The 16,789-nt window shown below is 38.4% G+C and overlaps 1 protein-coding gene across 1 annotated transcript; it reads right to left on the bottom strand.

The window, feature by feature from the left end:
* Positions 1 to 703: 703 nt before the first annotated feature.
* On the bottom strand, positions 704 to 1,514 carry LOC149816257 (zinc-finger homeodomain protein 8-like). Its single transcript, XM_089987898.1, has one exon. It carries the CDS (start codon positions 1,428 to 1,430, stop codon positions 942 to 944), a length of 489 nt encoding a protein of 162 aa, XP_089844024.1. The 5' UTR covers positions 1,431 to 1,514; the 3' UTR covers positions 704 to 941.
* Positions 1,515 to 16,789: the final 15,275 nt, after the last annotated feature.

The raw sequence follows: 16,789 nt of genomic DNA on the forward strand, positions 1-16,789 counted from the left end.
GAGGGACCAACTTGTTTGGTAAGGAAAACCACTAAACCAGACCAGCTGCCAAGTCTGCTGAGCTCGCGGCTCCATCGTTGTCCAAAGATTTCCCAAGCTCTATTTTGCAACACTAAATGGTCTCATGCCTCGGCATCACATCGTGTCAGTTACAAAATGTTGTAAAGAAATACTTGAGAGATGAACTAGACCAGAGACAAACTCTGCTTTCCACTGGCTTCTAGATGTATAACCCCATCAGTAATTTTAAATAAATCATTAACTAAACCAAAATCCACTAGATGGTTCTATTCCTAATAAGCGGTTAATCCCAACCTATGATTTCTACTTTTCTTCAATAACAGCAACACTGATTCTCTTCCATGCGCACACCGAACAGATACAACCATAGCAACTTTCACACTCGGAAGAAGAATAAATAAAATACGGCATTTGGTTCAAAGAATAAGCAAGAACAATTAATCTTCAAAAACACCATCATCTTACTAATGCTTAGCAACTAATCAAATGCCCACTTGTGTGAACAAAACCAAATTCATCATCATCAAAAGAGAGAAAAAAAAAACGTCATGAAGAATCCAATTAAGACGATATATCATGTAATCCTCTCATTGTTCCTCATTCTCTACATGTTCTCCTACTTGTATGAGCAAAGAAAAAAACCAAATTCATCATCACCAAAAGTAGAGAAAACCAATCATGGAGAATCCTATTAGGACATTAATATGCATGTAACTATTCTCTACAACATGTAAAACATGTATCAACATTTGTTTACAAGAATCCATAAGTCAAGACCCAAAATTTTAGATTAGTTCTCAATAACAGGAATCAAAAAAACAAGTGAAGGAAAAAAAGAAGAAGAAATAGAACAGTTGAAAATATATCATGGAGAGAGAGAGAGAGAGAGATGGATATCGATCGAACGGCTAGGATTTTTCCTACTGAGTGAGAGAGGAGGCGTTGGCGGAGGAGGCCTTGTGGTTGTGCATCCACACCTTGAAGACCCTCCTATCGATGCCGGTCTCTCTGCAGAAGGCCTGGATGGAGGCCTCCTCGGCCTTCTGCATGCGCCACCCGATCTTCTCGGCAAACTCCGTCATCCTCTCCTTCTGCTCCGCCGAGAACTTGGTCCGGAACCGCTTCCGGCTGGCTTCCGGCGTCTCCGAGAGCGAGCAGCGGCGCCGGAAGTCCAGGTCGTCGTCGCGGCTCGCGGCCACCACCTTCCGATGGAAATTCCGGTGGCAACCGCAGGCGGCGCACCGGAGGCTGCGGGGGTCGGGCGAGTCCGCCGGGGCCTCCATGAACTCGCCGCACCCGTCGGTGGCGTAGCTGCCGAGGCTGGCTGCGTGGTTCTTCAGGCACTCCCTGTACACCGTCCCCGTCTCGCCACCCTGGCTCGATCTCGCCTCCCCCATCTCTACCTCCATGCAACAAAACAACCACCACCAAGGAAGAGAAAAGCAACAAGAAGAAGAAAATAAACTAGAATTGTAGTTTTGTATGCTACACAAATGTCAAATTTACCAAGCTCTGTCAACAAACTCTCTCTCTCTCTCTCTCTCTCTCTCTCTCTCTCTCTCTCTCTCTCTCTCTCTCTCTCTCTCTCTCTTTCTCTCTCTCTCTCTCTTATGTTTCAAATATACCAAGATCTCTCAAACAAACACTATGGTTCTCTCTTATGTTTCAAATATACCAAGATCTCTCAAACAAACACTAAGGTTCTCCCTCTCTCCCTGTAAGCTTCAAATATACCAAGCTCTCTCAACAAACACTATGGTGCTCTCTCTCTCTCTCTCTCGTGTGCTTTTTTTTAAGACGAGAAACCCTCGCCGAAGCGAGGAAAACCCCCGCCAAACTCTCTCAAAAATCACCAATGGTGCTCTCTCTCGCTAGAGACTGTAGATAGAGAAAGAGGAAGGGGTAGTATTCATTATTTTGTGAGGCTTTTTGGATGGGAAATGGAAAGAAGAAGAGAGAAAAGATATAAACATTCTTGGGTAATCATGTGAGTTGCAGCCTCATAATAGTGGTGGTGAATATGAGTGGGGGGAGAAAAGGTGAGTTGTATGGGTTTTCTCAATTATTTTTACTTTGGAAAACGAGGACAACTTCACCCCATGCTCGGCTTGTCCTTTGTCAAATGACTAATGTTGTCAGTATCGGTTCGGTGAGTATCGGCCCGTATCGCCCGATACCGATGCTGACAACATTGCAAATGACACTGTGCCACCTCTCTCTATCTCTCTCTCCCTCTCTGACATGAGTTTTCATGGCCAAGAAGATTCAAATGGAGCATGTTTCAACCATCATTTCAGCCATATATGCTATGTTATAATGGGCATATCCCCACAAAGAAGCACCTAGTTGTCTTGTTTCCTTGTGTGGTTATTCTTGAGATTGGGTAAATCTATGAATCTAAACATGAGCATAAACAACATTGCTTTTTCGACAGAACATTACTTGCGTTTAACTAGTGGGGGCCTTTCTCAATTATTCGGTGCAATGGTTCTTGCTTAATTATCGGTTTAATTGACATATTTGAGCTGTTTATTAATACAGGAATATACTAAGTTTACATGATAACCTCATATTGAGCTCGCTTAATTAGATTACGTGATAACCCCTTCGGTTCTTTTAAATGGCATTGTCTTATCAGTTGGCTATCATCTAATTGTTAATTGTTCTGCCTAATTATATTACATAGAAAACCAGTTTTGTTTAGTTATTGTTCTTATAGAAGCAAATTTGGAGTCATTGACTGTCTAAATCTGTCTTCAAGATTCTATTATGGAATGCCTAATCAACATTAGATGGCTAAAAAAATATACTATTATCGAAAGCCTAATCTCCATTAAAATGTAAGCTAATGCTAATGATGGTTATCCAAAATAGATAATCTGATAGAAAATGTGCATTCAATGAATGAGGGTATTATAGATAAATGCTTGGAGACAATCCAATAGATAATTAGCAAAGAAATACTTTAAGTTCGTTGGTGTCTCTAGTGTCGTTATAATGCACAATATATAAATGTTAACATTGAATTTCTTTTTCTTCAACCCATTTAATAATTTAAAATGAGAAAGAGATTTCATAATATAGTCTACTTAGTCAACCAAGCATCAATCAATAAAACCACCATCCCCCATACAAATTCTACTTGGCCAAGCCAACAGTGTTGGAGTGTGGTTTTCATTGATGGATAGAAATCAACATCAACCTCACACCAATTGACATGTGGCTGTCCAAGTTATTATCGCCAAACCATGTAAGGACATGGTAACTGAAATATGTTTACCATGTATGAACCAAGATTTTGAGAGTTTTTTTACTCTTTTTGAAAATTTCACGGTACCATGATCCAGACGCTTGGGTTTATAGAAATAGACTCTTGGATCATCCAATTTCGATGTATAATAAGGATCTTTTAAGGGTTGAAAATCAATGACTTAGAATTTTTAAAAATATTCAAGCATAAAAAATTATATTTCTCCATCTGATTATGATGATCCAATAGCCTATTCCTAGCAAAAAAAAATCCTATGAAAATCTCAATTCATACCAGAAACGTATTTGGTTGGTAAACGTATTTCAATTTTCCCATGGTTCTTACCCTTGAGGGCAGCCTAATCAAGGATTTAGGACATACTCTGGGACTCGACGTTCTAGTGGCCCCTGAGATCCCACAGGCAAACTGCATGCAATAGATCCAGGATTTCAAATTCTCAGCTCTAAGATCATAAAAATGCCTCAAAATCATTGATTTCTGATATATGAGATTAGTATTTTCAGTTCCAAAATTCAATGAGATTCAAATGCACCAAAGAAGACCACATATTATTTTGGTCATAATGGAAAAATAGTGCTGGTAAAGGAGCCCAAATAGCCGAGCTTGAGGTGCTGAGCTCATCCTTGTGGTGAGCCTAACCATGCTGAGCTCGAGCTCACAACCAGATCGAACTAAAGAAGATGAGCACAAGTTGGCTTGCCTTTAAAAAAAAAGGAATTACATTGTTTCAAAGCTGCAAATAATAGAATTTGAACAATAGACTTTTTTTTATTTTAAGCTGCTTTATTTAAAAAAATACATTGTCTTAAAGCTTGAATCAATAATTTTGTTCTCAATGAAATTTTATTATTTTTAGTATAAAGCTAAAAGCATTGGAACCTCAACTCTAAACCCATTACTGGCAAACTAAACGCCAACCTTGTGATATAAAATATATTTAAAATACATTGATTAGTTCTTATTTAGCTAATTCAAGTAGAACACCTACTATTAATATCTGTCTTTTGGAGCTTATTTTACGAGTTTGAACGAGCTCTTTAAGAACCGAGCACGAGTCGAACCTAGCCCCAAAGTGGCAACCAACTCACAAAGCATGGTTAGACTTAGAGCCAATATGATAAAAGAGAACCAGGCAATACCAAGGGCAGCCGGCCGGAGCTATAAGCCAATGGCCCTAGGAACCGTACTCCTTTCCGCTTGTGGAATTGAGGCGGTGGAACGTGGGGACAAGTCACTTTGGTGACATTTTGTGGTGGAGGAAATTTTGCTATACTTAGAAAGATTCTGGGACCCTTTCTATTCCCAACCGTACACCTTGCTATACGGGTCAACCTAGAGCCTACCCCCATGGGTCATGCCAAACGACCCCTACCATGTGGCCCTAGTTGTCTTTAATTAATGGTGGTGTTTTGGTGGGGGTGGGGGTGGGGTTGGGGGGCGCGGGTTTGACTCGGACCCGATCCTGACCTGTACCTATAAGTTAGGGTTTGGTGATAAGTAAGAAGGTTTGAATAAAATCCAGGTCGGAGGGTTCGATTAATTTAAGGATCCGGGTATAGTTTGTGAGATTTCATGCCAGACCTAGGCCTGACCTGAGTTCCGACTAAGATCTGTAATTTTTCAATGTAAAAATAGTTAAAAAATATTATTTTTACCAGGTATGGGTTCTGGTCTGATGCATGTAATCTTTATAGGATCCGGGTATGGTTTCTCTTATGGTGAGCCTGGTTGGACCCGAGTAATCAAGTTTGGGTTTGGTACCACCTGGGTCTGAACCAAACCCGTTCCGTTCCATTGACACACTTAATTTGTGAGGTAGACAGGGTGATTAATAACTTAATCATGGTGTTAATCCCCTCGTGTCTCCACCAATTAATAATTTAATCATAGAGTTAATCCCCTCGCATCTCTACCATATAAACAATGTTTTTTTTTCTTCTACTTGTCAATGCCTCGACGTCTGACTTTCTATATTGATCACAAATCTCCAAAGTCATAAGCATAAACAGACTGACGAGCCGTTCAAAGAAAGTGGATGAAAATATGATTAATTACTTGCTATCAATCAAGAAGATGATTAAAATAATTGATTGATGCCCATAAGTGGGTGCAGTGATGCACTTATTGCACGTGCATGCATGTGTCTTTTTCAATTGTGTTATTATTCACATAAAAATGCAGTGGCGCTGCATCATGCATTGCCCATACAGACACCCATTAAAATGCAGTGGCGTTGCTTCATGCATTTCCCACACAGCCACCCATCTTGGCATTTCTCTAGATGGGCATGGTCTGCATCTCGAGAAATGTTGAGATAGGTGGTTGTCAGCACTTTGCTGCATAACAAATGTCCTTTTTCAATAAAATTTCAAAAGATATAGATGAGACTTTTTTAAAACATCAACAAAGGAACTCTTTTTCTTTATGAAATAGTTAAGAATTTTTTTCTTTTCAAGCTTGGGGATTAAGGCTTCCCCTCCTTTCCAGTAGACAAGCCCTACTTGTGGCTATACAACCATGCAGTTATTCAATCACCCATACCAGTGGGGTTCGAACTTGCAACATCCCATCATATGCTGACTTGCACAAACTGTTTGTACCAAACAGAGGAGTCCTGTTGGTACAGTTTAAAACATGAATTTAATTTTTGAAAAGAAAAATTTTGTTGAAAACTCTAATATAGATCAAATTTTATCAGATCTTAGGTTTAGATTAAACGAAAGCCAGCACACACAAAATACACAAAGTTCAACGAAGTTTGATGAAGTCGTCACTTATGTGCATGGGCCAATAACTCCACTCAATAGGAACGTTAGATGTAGCCTTCCACTATAAATAGCCAAATATAATAGGTTAGGAGTTTTACATCAATATGGTTTCTAACTCCTAACCATAAGTTCAGATACATTGAACATTAGGATTGGATGAAACCCATTGGGTCTTCAAGATTGGCATCACCCCATCTTTCTTTCTTATTTGATTTCTTCTTTAATATGGACTCTTGTGAAACTCCCTTCAACCATGTGGTTATTCTCAAATATAGGATTTCTCTTAAATATGAAACTCCCTCTCTTGAGTGTGAGACTCCATCTTGATCTTGATCTAGAACTCTTCGGATGTTCTCTTGATCTGGTTCCTTGGAGTGGATCAGGATCATATTAATTGCCTTATTATCATCAGGCCCCTCAAACTATGCGCGGGAGAAACTGAGACCCAGTTTGATCTTGAGATTCAAAAAACTGAACACAAGACAGAGCTTTGGTGAAAATGTCAGCAAGTTGCTAGGAGGATGTCATAAACTTCATGATGAGAGTACCCAATGCCATTTTTTCTCGAATAAAGTGGCAATCTATCTCAATATGCTTCATACGAGAGTAAAAAATTGATTTAGTGGTGGTGTGTAATGCAAACATATTATCACAAAACAATATAGGAGGATGACGAAGGTAGACTCCCAGGTCACGTAGAATAAATGTCAACCAGACTATCTCAACAGTTGTCGAGGCCATGGATCAATACTCAGCTTTAGAGCTAGACCTAGCTACAATAGATTTTTTCTTAGCACTCCACGAAACATAGTTGGTGCCCAAGAATGTACATAAGACAGAGGTAGAATGCCTGGTATGTAGACAACCAACCCAATCAACATCAGAGAACCCATAGAGATCAAGGAACAACCTGGACAATAGACGAATCCCATAACCTATGGTATTATGAACATAGCAAAGAATCCATTTGACCATCTAAAAATGAGAATTGATAGGACTCTACATAAATTGGCTCACATGATTAACACTCTAAGAAATATCTGGTGCAAAGTGATATAAGCCTCCCACAAGGCTTCAGTAAAAAGTAGCATCAGAATACGATAAATCTCCTTTGGGAAGTTTGCACAGATAAGGCCATCAAAGTGGCGACAGGTTTAACGCCAAGCAGTTGAGCTCGATCAAGCAGTTCATAAGCATATCACCTTTGAATAAAAAAGAGACTTTCAGGAAATCATTAAACCTCAGTTCCAAGAAAAAATAAAGAAATCAAAGATCTTTCATGGTAAAATTCTGAGTGACTTGGTTAATGAACTGAGTTAGGAACTTAGGATCACTTTCAGTGAGAAAAATGTTATCAACATACAGAAGTAATACAATCGTCTTCTGACTATCACAGCAAACGAATAGTGATAGATCAGCAACACTGGAGAAAAATCCAAGAGACAAGAGAAACGTACCAAAACGGTCATAACAAGCACGGGGTGCCTGAGGGCCCTTTTTAACTTACATACGAAACCCGATTTTTGGGAATCTTGAAATCCAAGAGGTTGCATAAGGAAGATTGTCTCATTTAGGAACCCATGTAGAAAGGCATTCTTAAGATCTAACTGATGAATATCTCGGTGATAGACAAGAGCAAGAGTAAGAATAATTTGAATAGTGGCTGGTTTAATGACGGGAGAAAATGTCTCCATAACGTCAATACCCAAAATTTACTCAAAGCCTTTTACCACAGGCCTAGCTTTTAATATTTTCGGAGTTTCGTCACTCTTTAACTTAGTCTTTTACACCCATTGACAACAAGTAGCATGCATGTCGAAAGTCTGGGGAGCAAGTTCCCAAGTGTCATTAATCTATAAAGTTTTCATCTCCTCTCTCATAGCCCTAAGCCAACCTCTATGAGCTAAGACAGTTTTTAAGGTCCTTGATTCTAGAGGAATAGTGAGAGCTATAAAATACTTGTGATTGGGTTTCACAATCCTGACTTTCTTGCGGGTCATCATAGAATAAGAACTGATAGAACCATTAGGTGCAAAAGAAATTTCTTTATATTGGATGGTAAGCATAATAGAGCCACCATCTTGGTCGACCAGGTCATATGAGTCACCATTGTCCAACCCTTCATTATGAATGATTCCACTAACAGAACTAGAACAAGGTTCAACATCATTAAACATACAAGTGTGCTCATGTTCAAATCCTTCAGAGTTCTCACATAACTCACATAAACCCTGAACAACCCATTCTTGAAAACTAACCAATTCTTTTGATTGCTCACTTGAAGAAAAAAGTGTACCCGCTTTGGAATACAAGAAGACACTTTCATCAAACACCACATGTCTAGAAGTATACACATGCCCAGTGAGGGGAAATATGCATCTGTAGCCCTTGTGTTGATTACTATATCATAGAAAAACACATTGTAGGGTTTTGGGATCAAATTTTTTGTTGCTATAATCCCTGAGATGTGGAAAATACCTACATCCAAACACTCTTAAGGAAAAAACTTCTTGTTTTTTACTAAACAGAATTTTAAAAGGTGTTTTCATCGATAAATTAGGTGTAGGCAACTTGTTTATGAGCTATGTGGTAGTTAAAAGAGCTTTGACCCAGAAGCGAACAGGAATTTAAGCATGAAACATAATAGTAAGCCCTAATTCAGTGATCGACCGGTATTGCCATTCAGTCATGCTATTTTGCTCAGGCGTCTTGGGGCAGCTTTTATAACAAAGAATACCATTATTACTTAGATATTCAGGCAACTGATTACTATAAAACTCTCCTCCTTCATCAGTTTGAAATTTTTTTATCTCCTTTCTAAATTAGGTTCAAACCAATTTATATAATTCAACACATTTAGAAAACAAATCAGACTTATGCCTAAGTGGAAAAACTCAAGTATATCAAGAGCATTCATCAACAAATACAACATAAAATCTAAATTTTTGGTAAGACATGACAAGTGCAGAACCCCATACATCATAATGAACTTTTCTAAAAGTTTCATTCCAATGTTCATCCACAGGTAAAAAAGGAAGACAATAGATTTTTCCCATTTGGCAACTAGTGCAAACAATATTTTTAACCGGCTTCGATTTTTATTGAAATAAAATTATTTGAAGCAAACTACTCGTGAGTGAAGATAACCAAGACGTTGGTGTCATACATCCCAGTTGGTATGTCTAAATCTCGTAGAGAAGAACGCCTCATCGACACACACACTCCTTTATTCAACAATTGATATAAGCCATAGAGATTGCCTACTCTACTCCCGGTTGCTACCACTTTCTGTGTTTTCTTGTCCTTAATCACAAAATCGTTAGATGAAAACTCGAAAATACAGGTCATATCAAAAGTTAACTTACTCAACGAGACAAGATTCTTCTTAATCTTGGGAACCACCAAAAGGTTATTGAGTTTTAGTGGTTGGGTTCTATCTCCAACTTTAGCAGAACCAACATGAGTGATATTGAGTTTAGTGCCATTACATACCATGATTTTTTCTGAACCACAATATTTTAAACAAGATTCAAGATTACCTGTAATGTAAGATGTAGCTCTTGTATTTGGAAACCAGGTTTGATCTTGGCTATCTGCAAGCTTCATAGCAACCAAAAATTATGGGATGTCCTCTCCTTGATATGCATTATTAAACATGTGCCAAGAGTTAAGAGCATTGTGGTTGAGCTTGTTGCAAATCTGGCACGTAGCACTTTTTTTCTTTTTTTTGAACTATGTTTTTTCCTGTCTGATTAGAACCTTGATTTTTGGATTTTGATCCATCTTTATTGGATTGACTCCCTACTTGACTGGCCTGAGTAAAGCCACATCCTTTGGAATTAAAATGTTGCCTCTTGAAATGTAGATTGTTTATTTTCTAACCAATGAAGGCTATGTTGTGATTGGTGTCATCCTCAGAATTAATGAACCGCATCATTTCACATCCTTGCGGAAGCCCAACCACGTCACTTTATGAGGGAACGGGTGGTTTCAACAGAGTGGTGACAAAGGCATCATGATCATGGCCTAAGCCATTAAGCAACTAGAATATCATAATCTCGTCCTCAACAAGTTTACCTATGGCAGCGAGTTCATCACATATTTTCTTGAAACCATGAATATATTCTGTCACGGATTGATTGTGATTCTGATATGACTGAAGTTTTTGAGTGAGAGGAAATTCAGGTGTTGTAGATGCGTCAGCAAGGGCTTTTACCAACGTGTCCCAAACCTCCAAGGATGTTTGAAGGCCCACGAAAAAACCCGACACCTCCTCAAATAAGGTGTCGGTGATCCACCCTTGTAGTCGCCGATCAAACATGAGTCATGCTACAAACTCAGAGTTTGGTTGCGTACCATCAATAGTGGATGAAGGAGCAAGGGTTTCGCCATTAATGAGACCACTCATGTCTTGACTTTCTACCCGGCCAAGAAAATGAGTCCTCCATAGGAGAAAATTGGAGTAATTAAGCTTAATCATAATAAAGTTTGCTACATTAAGATTGTAAGGATAAAAAAAATTAGTATACTCTCAACAAAAGAAAGTCATGGAGGACAATGAATCACTCTCACCTAGGACAACTTGCTCTAATAGCATAAATGAAAGCTAGCACACACAAAATACACAAGGTTTAACGTGGTTCGGTGAAGCCGTCACCTATGTTCATGGGGCAAAGCTTACTCCACTTAATTGAGATGTTGGATGGAGCCTTCCACTATAAATAGCCAAATATAATAGGTTAGGAGTTTTACATCAACATGGTTTCTAACTCCTAACCACAAGTTCAGATGTGTTGAACATTATAATTGGATGAGACCCATTGGGTCTCCAAGATTGGCATCACGTCATCTTTCTCTCTCATTTGATTTCTTCTTTAGTATGGACCCTTGTGAAACTCTCTTCAACATTGTGGTTCTTCTCAAATGTAGGATTCTTCTTAAATATGGGACTCTTTCTCGCTCTTCAGTGAATTCATCTTAAATGTGGGACTCCATCTTGAACTTGATATGGAACTCTATCTTGATCTGGAACTCTACGGAGGTACTCTTGATCTGGTTCCTTAGAGTGGATCGGATCATTGCCTGATTATCATCATAGATCATGTTGAATCTTGGATCCAAACTCATAATTTTTTTTTAAGGCAAGTTAGGGTTAGGCAGACCCCTATCGGATTCATTCAATATGGTATGAAATCATTACAAAATTATATATCTTTCCTCTTAGAAGACTAATCTAGGGGTTGATCTTTCCAAGATTTTTTAGTCTTCTGCTTAGCTATCATAGCTAGGTGTTTTGGTATGGAATTAGAATTACACTGTAGTTTTTGAACATTGACTCTCTCTCTCTCTCTCTCTCTTCATCCCTCTGTGGGAGCCTACGAGGCTCCACCCTTGACGATGGTCCTCTCTCTCTCTCTCTCTCTCTCTCTCTCTCTCTCTCTCTCTCTCTCTCTCTCTCTCTCTCTCTCTCTCACACACACACACACACACATATGCACGCACACCCTCCCTACAACCCCACTGCACAGCTGCACCGGCCCTAGACCTCTACCCTCCCAGCGACCCCACAACACAGGTTGCACAAGCCCACAGGGGGCCCTCCCTTTCCCTTCGGCCCTCTCCGTGATGGTAAGACCTCACACCGCATCAGCGCATGCCCACAGCACTGGATGAGGTCCTCTCTCTCTCGTTCCTGGACACTTTAATTAATATTTTTAATTAGTATTTTTATTATGTTTATTATATTAGAATATGAAGTTCTGATTGTCGTTTGTTAGGATTAGAATTTAGGTTTTTTATTTACTTTTTCTTAAATAGTTGCATTTCAATAATTTAGGGTTTTTGTTTTTTTTTCAATTAGCTTATGTATGAAAACTATGAATGATATTTGCTAGGATTGAGGTTTTTTCATTTAGTTTTTTTTTAATAGCATGAATATTTAACTAAGAGTTTTTTATGTTTTTTCCAAATATTATTTAGATTTTTGTTTTGTTTTTTAATAAGATGAATATTTAATTTAGGTATTTTTGTATTTCTAATTAACATTATACATGATCCACATGCTTGATTTTAGTTAGAAATTTGAAGATTCTGTTTTATTTTTATTTAGCTTATGTATAAAAACTATGAATGTTGCTTGCTAGGATTGAGGTTTTCATTTAGTTTTTTAAATAACATAATTATTTAATTAAGTTTTAGACTTTTTATATTTTTTTGAATAGCATTTAGATTTTATTTTATTTTTAAATAAGATAAATATTTAATTTAAGTATTTTTGTATTTTTTAATTAAATTAAGCATGATTCTGCTTGCTTGATTAGCATAAATGCATAACTAGAATTAGGGTTTTGATTTTGTATTTGTTTAAATGACATAAATTTTAGATTATGCTTTTAGGGTGTTATGTATTTTTATTTTTAATTAGTATTAATTATGAATAATAAATACTTGACTTTGGTTAAAACTTTGAATTTTAAAAGTTTTTTTAATTAACATAGTTGAGAATTTTAGTGATTTCCTATTAGTTTTATTATTTTTAACATTTATTAACCTTATGATAAAAATAAATTTGTGAGAAAAACATAAAGTTTATTAAATATGTTTGATGTTTCTCTTTATTTTGAGTGAGTTGTACTTTTTTATTATTTATAAAATATTTATGATGTCCTTATAGATTTTTTGAAAGATTAACTAATTGATTGATTGTTTATTTGTAGGGTGTTTGTGTTTCTTTATCATGTCTTACTGAATGCACTTCAAGATAGAAACTTGAGCTGAGTTAAATTGCATTATTCACCAAAGATACTTTATTTGGTCTTTTTATGAAACAAAGCTAAATTTTGCAGTCTCTGCAGATCTTAAATAATCTTATTTATTACTGAAAACATGTTGTTTAGTTTCAACTAAGTTTCCTAATTATGAATATGACTCTAGTTTCTCAAATTTTTTTCACTTGTTAGTACAGTTTATTATCATCCAAATTATTTTTTCTTTTTACTATGAATTTGTGCCCACCCTAGCTTAAATTCATGGCTCCACCACTAGTCATAAAAATAAAAAACAAGGAGTGATTTGTAAAAAATATGTAAAAAGACAGTTTTGCCCTTCTTGAGGACTATTTTGCAAAAAAAACTATAAGGTAAGGACTGATTTGAAAAAAGTGAGTAAAAACGAAAGTGATACTATCATGTGATGATTTGGGACTTCTAAGTTCTAAGGTTTGGTGGTCATGCCAAATGTATGGATGCTACACTGCAGAAAGAGACCCTAAATAGTAGTGCTAACTCGATAAAACTAACCCACCAAGTGCTAAAGATGGTTATTATTTTTAAACAATTTTGTATCATTCTGGACTTGATCGAATCAATTCAGACTCGACCGAAACGAGTTGTACCAAATATCTCTTAATCCTCATGTGGCAGAGGGATTCGAACCTGAGCCTTTATCTTGGCACACGATCGACCCCGCTTACCACATGGGATACCACCTCAGTTGAAATTGTATGTATTTGCCAATACTTATTTGTTGCCTTTCATAACTGATTTGGACGATTAGGACATTTTTGGTGAATAAACAGGTTAGAAACTCTCCCCCTCTGTTTCATTTTTTATCTTTTTGAAACAATAGGCATCTCAACTTGGTTAACCATGGTCAGGGGGAGAGAGCCATGGTGGAAAGATGGAGAGATGAGGGGCCTACCCAGTGAATAGTTAACCATGGTCAGGGTTTGAACATGGTTAGCCTAACAGAAGTTATAGGAAGGACTGTTTTGCAATAACGGCAATGAAGGCGATGACCAATTTGCAAAACTTGATAAGACGATGACTGATTTGCAAATGGCTGATAAGGAGAGGACCAATGTGCAAAAAAAACACAAGTTTGGTTGATGTGATCTTGGTCTAGTTACTCATTTTTCATAACATCATACCGATTGGCCTGACTACGCCAGTTACCAACATGGTCGATTCAGCCATCATTTTCTTCTTCTTTTCCTGTTTTTCACAGGTTTTTATTCAAATAAAAAAAAGATGGATCGGATCAGGTTATTTTGGATTCGATTAGTCAAATTCATTGAATATCGGTTTGGACAACAGATCAATTTTCACAATATTGGTACTGGTTTACCAAGACTAAAATTCCCAACCACCCCCTACCAACAATAGGAACGCAAGTAAAATATGCTTCCTAAAGGCCAATGTTATATGCATGCCATCAATATGGATACCCCGCATATGGGGGCATGGAATGTGTGTGGGGATGTAAATGATTCATATTTGGATAGGATGTGGCCAATATCATATTCGACTAATCAGATGTTGGCTAAACGGATTCAGATGATGAAAATCTCATACCAGATTCTCTTTTTTACTTGTAAACAGATTTGGATATTCGTCAAATTTAGATATTTGTCAGATTCGGTAGCAAAAAATCAAAACCATATCAGCATCCAATTAAAATTGGATATGATTTTGGCTTACCATAGGAACTTATAGCATATTGTGCTTATGTTTAGACCTTCATAAGAACCAATTAAAAGTCATCAACCAGAAAAGCAGTCGCCCATTGGCATGCCTTTTAGTTTATTACATAGACAAACCCCCCCAACACCACCAAAGTGGCTTAGCTTGTGTGGCAGGAGCAGTTAGTGCACATCACCTTGTGTTAGGATGTTGCAAGTTGGAATCCCTACGGTATAGTTATATAACTGGCAGGGGTCTGCCTAACCCCAGCTTTCTCTGTCAAATAAAAAAGAAACCGTACCCAAGATAGACCGAAGACCTAGCTGCATTGATCTTAGCCTATCATACCTACGGTCGCCATCCTAACACCGCAAAACTTTGTGATGCCCTCTCATTGGCATATTTGCACAAGTTTCCATGACCAAGGATGCTCAGTGCTAAAGTGCAAATGAATAAAGGAATGCTACAGTGACCACTTTGTTTGTCTAAGTCTAGATAAGGCATCACCACTATCACGGGCCTATTTCTTCAACAGGCCAGTGTGGCGCGATAGTCCTTCCTTACTGCCGCAAGCCTATTTGGTTGCTCGCTTGCCGTTGTAGAAGCATTAAATATAGAGAGTGCAAGAGAGCGAAAGAGAAGAGAGAGAGAGAGAAATTGCAATCACTTGAACGTAATCACAACGAGGGTGAACAAAGAAAGCTCAATGCATTTGCATTCATTTACTTTTTTTTTTTGCCCGAATGCTCATTACAGTTCAGATCTACGGGCTAAACCTTCAAGGTATTGATCAACTTAAACCAAAGTGAAAGGGTGGCCCAGAAAAAGTTATAAGTGACTCAACACTTACATCATGACTCAACCAAAACAAAACAGACTCTAGACACAACTGTACAAAGTAGATCACAAGGGAACATGCCCCCCCCCTCCCTTCAAATCATGTGCCGCCCTCAGCGCCATCTATTTCATGGTAAGCTCTGACTTCATCTGGATAGCGGATCTTCATCTGTAATGTTGGCTCCCATATTGGTTCTGTTGTCTCCTCCCACTGCACAAAATACTTCTTTACTTCGCCCAAGTAGTTGACCTTATGACGAAGGATCTTGCTAAGACACTTCTCGGTCCGTTGTGTTGTTGAGGCCCTCTAAAGGATAGGAGCGTATTGTGGCACGCTACATTCTGAATCTCCCTCATCCGCATAGAACGGTTTTAGGTTGCACACATGAAATACTAGATGCACCTTGAAGTCCGGGGGCAGGTCCAGCTTGTACGCTAGCTTGCCTACTCTCTTGGTGATGGTGAATGGTCCCTCATAGTTACTGATCAGTCTGCAGTGTCATCCACGAAAGATGATTGTGCGATCAGGATAAAGTTTCAGCAACACTTGGTCCTCAACACAGAACTCAGCAGGTTGATGATGCTTGTTCGCCCACTTTTTCATCCCCTTAGCTGTCTTGTGCAAAAATATCTTCGCCAGCTCGGTCTGCTTGTGTCAGTCTCGAACAAACTGATAGGCAAAGGATGACCTTTCTTTCTTCGGTATGACTAGAGTATGCAGAGTCAGCGGTTGCTACCCCGTGGCTATCTCGAACGGGTTGTACCCTGAAGACTAACTCTTTTGAATAATGTAACAGAATCGGGCCACGTTCAGAAGCTTCGCCCAGTCTTTTTGATTGACACTAACAAAGTGTTTGAGATACTGCTCTAACAGTCCATTGATGTGCTTTGTCTGACTATCCATTTATGGGTGAAAACTTGTTGAAAATAGCATTTCAAAGTCGAGTAGCTAAAACACTTCACGCCAGAATTTGCCTGTAAAGCGAGTATCATGAACTATCTCAATGCTTCTTGGTACACTCCAGTGCTTCACAACATGCTTGACGAACAGCTCTGCAGGGCACTCCTTGGAAGTTGGGATAAAGGTGGCATATTTAGATAAATGATCAACCACCACCAGGATGGAACTGAAGCCATCTACCTTCGGCAGACTAACAATGAAGTCCATGAAAATGCTCTCTCAAGGACTTTCTGGAATAGGTAGAGGCTCAAGGAGGCCAACAGTCTTTTAGTTGGTCCCCTTGTCTTGCTGGCAGATGAGGCAGGTTCGCACATACCCCTCCACATCGTCTCTCATATGTGGCCAATAATATCTGCGCTCAAGAAGTTCTAAGGTTCACTTCTGTCCTAGATGACCGACCCATAGTGTATCATGGCACTCCTTAAGTAGTTTACAGTGAAGACTTTTCCACTGCAACACAAAGATGCGTCCC

Source organism: Nuphar pumila, chromosome 14 (assembly GCF_984573655.1).
Source record: "Nuphar pumila chromosome 14, dmNupPumi1.hap1.1, whole genome shotgun sequence".
Lineage (NCBI taxonomy): Eukaryota > Viridiplantae > Streptophyta > Magnoliopsida > Nymphaeales > Nymphaeaceae > Nuphar > Nuphar pumila.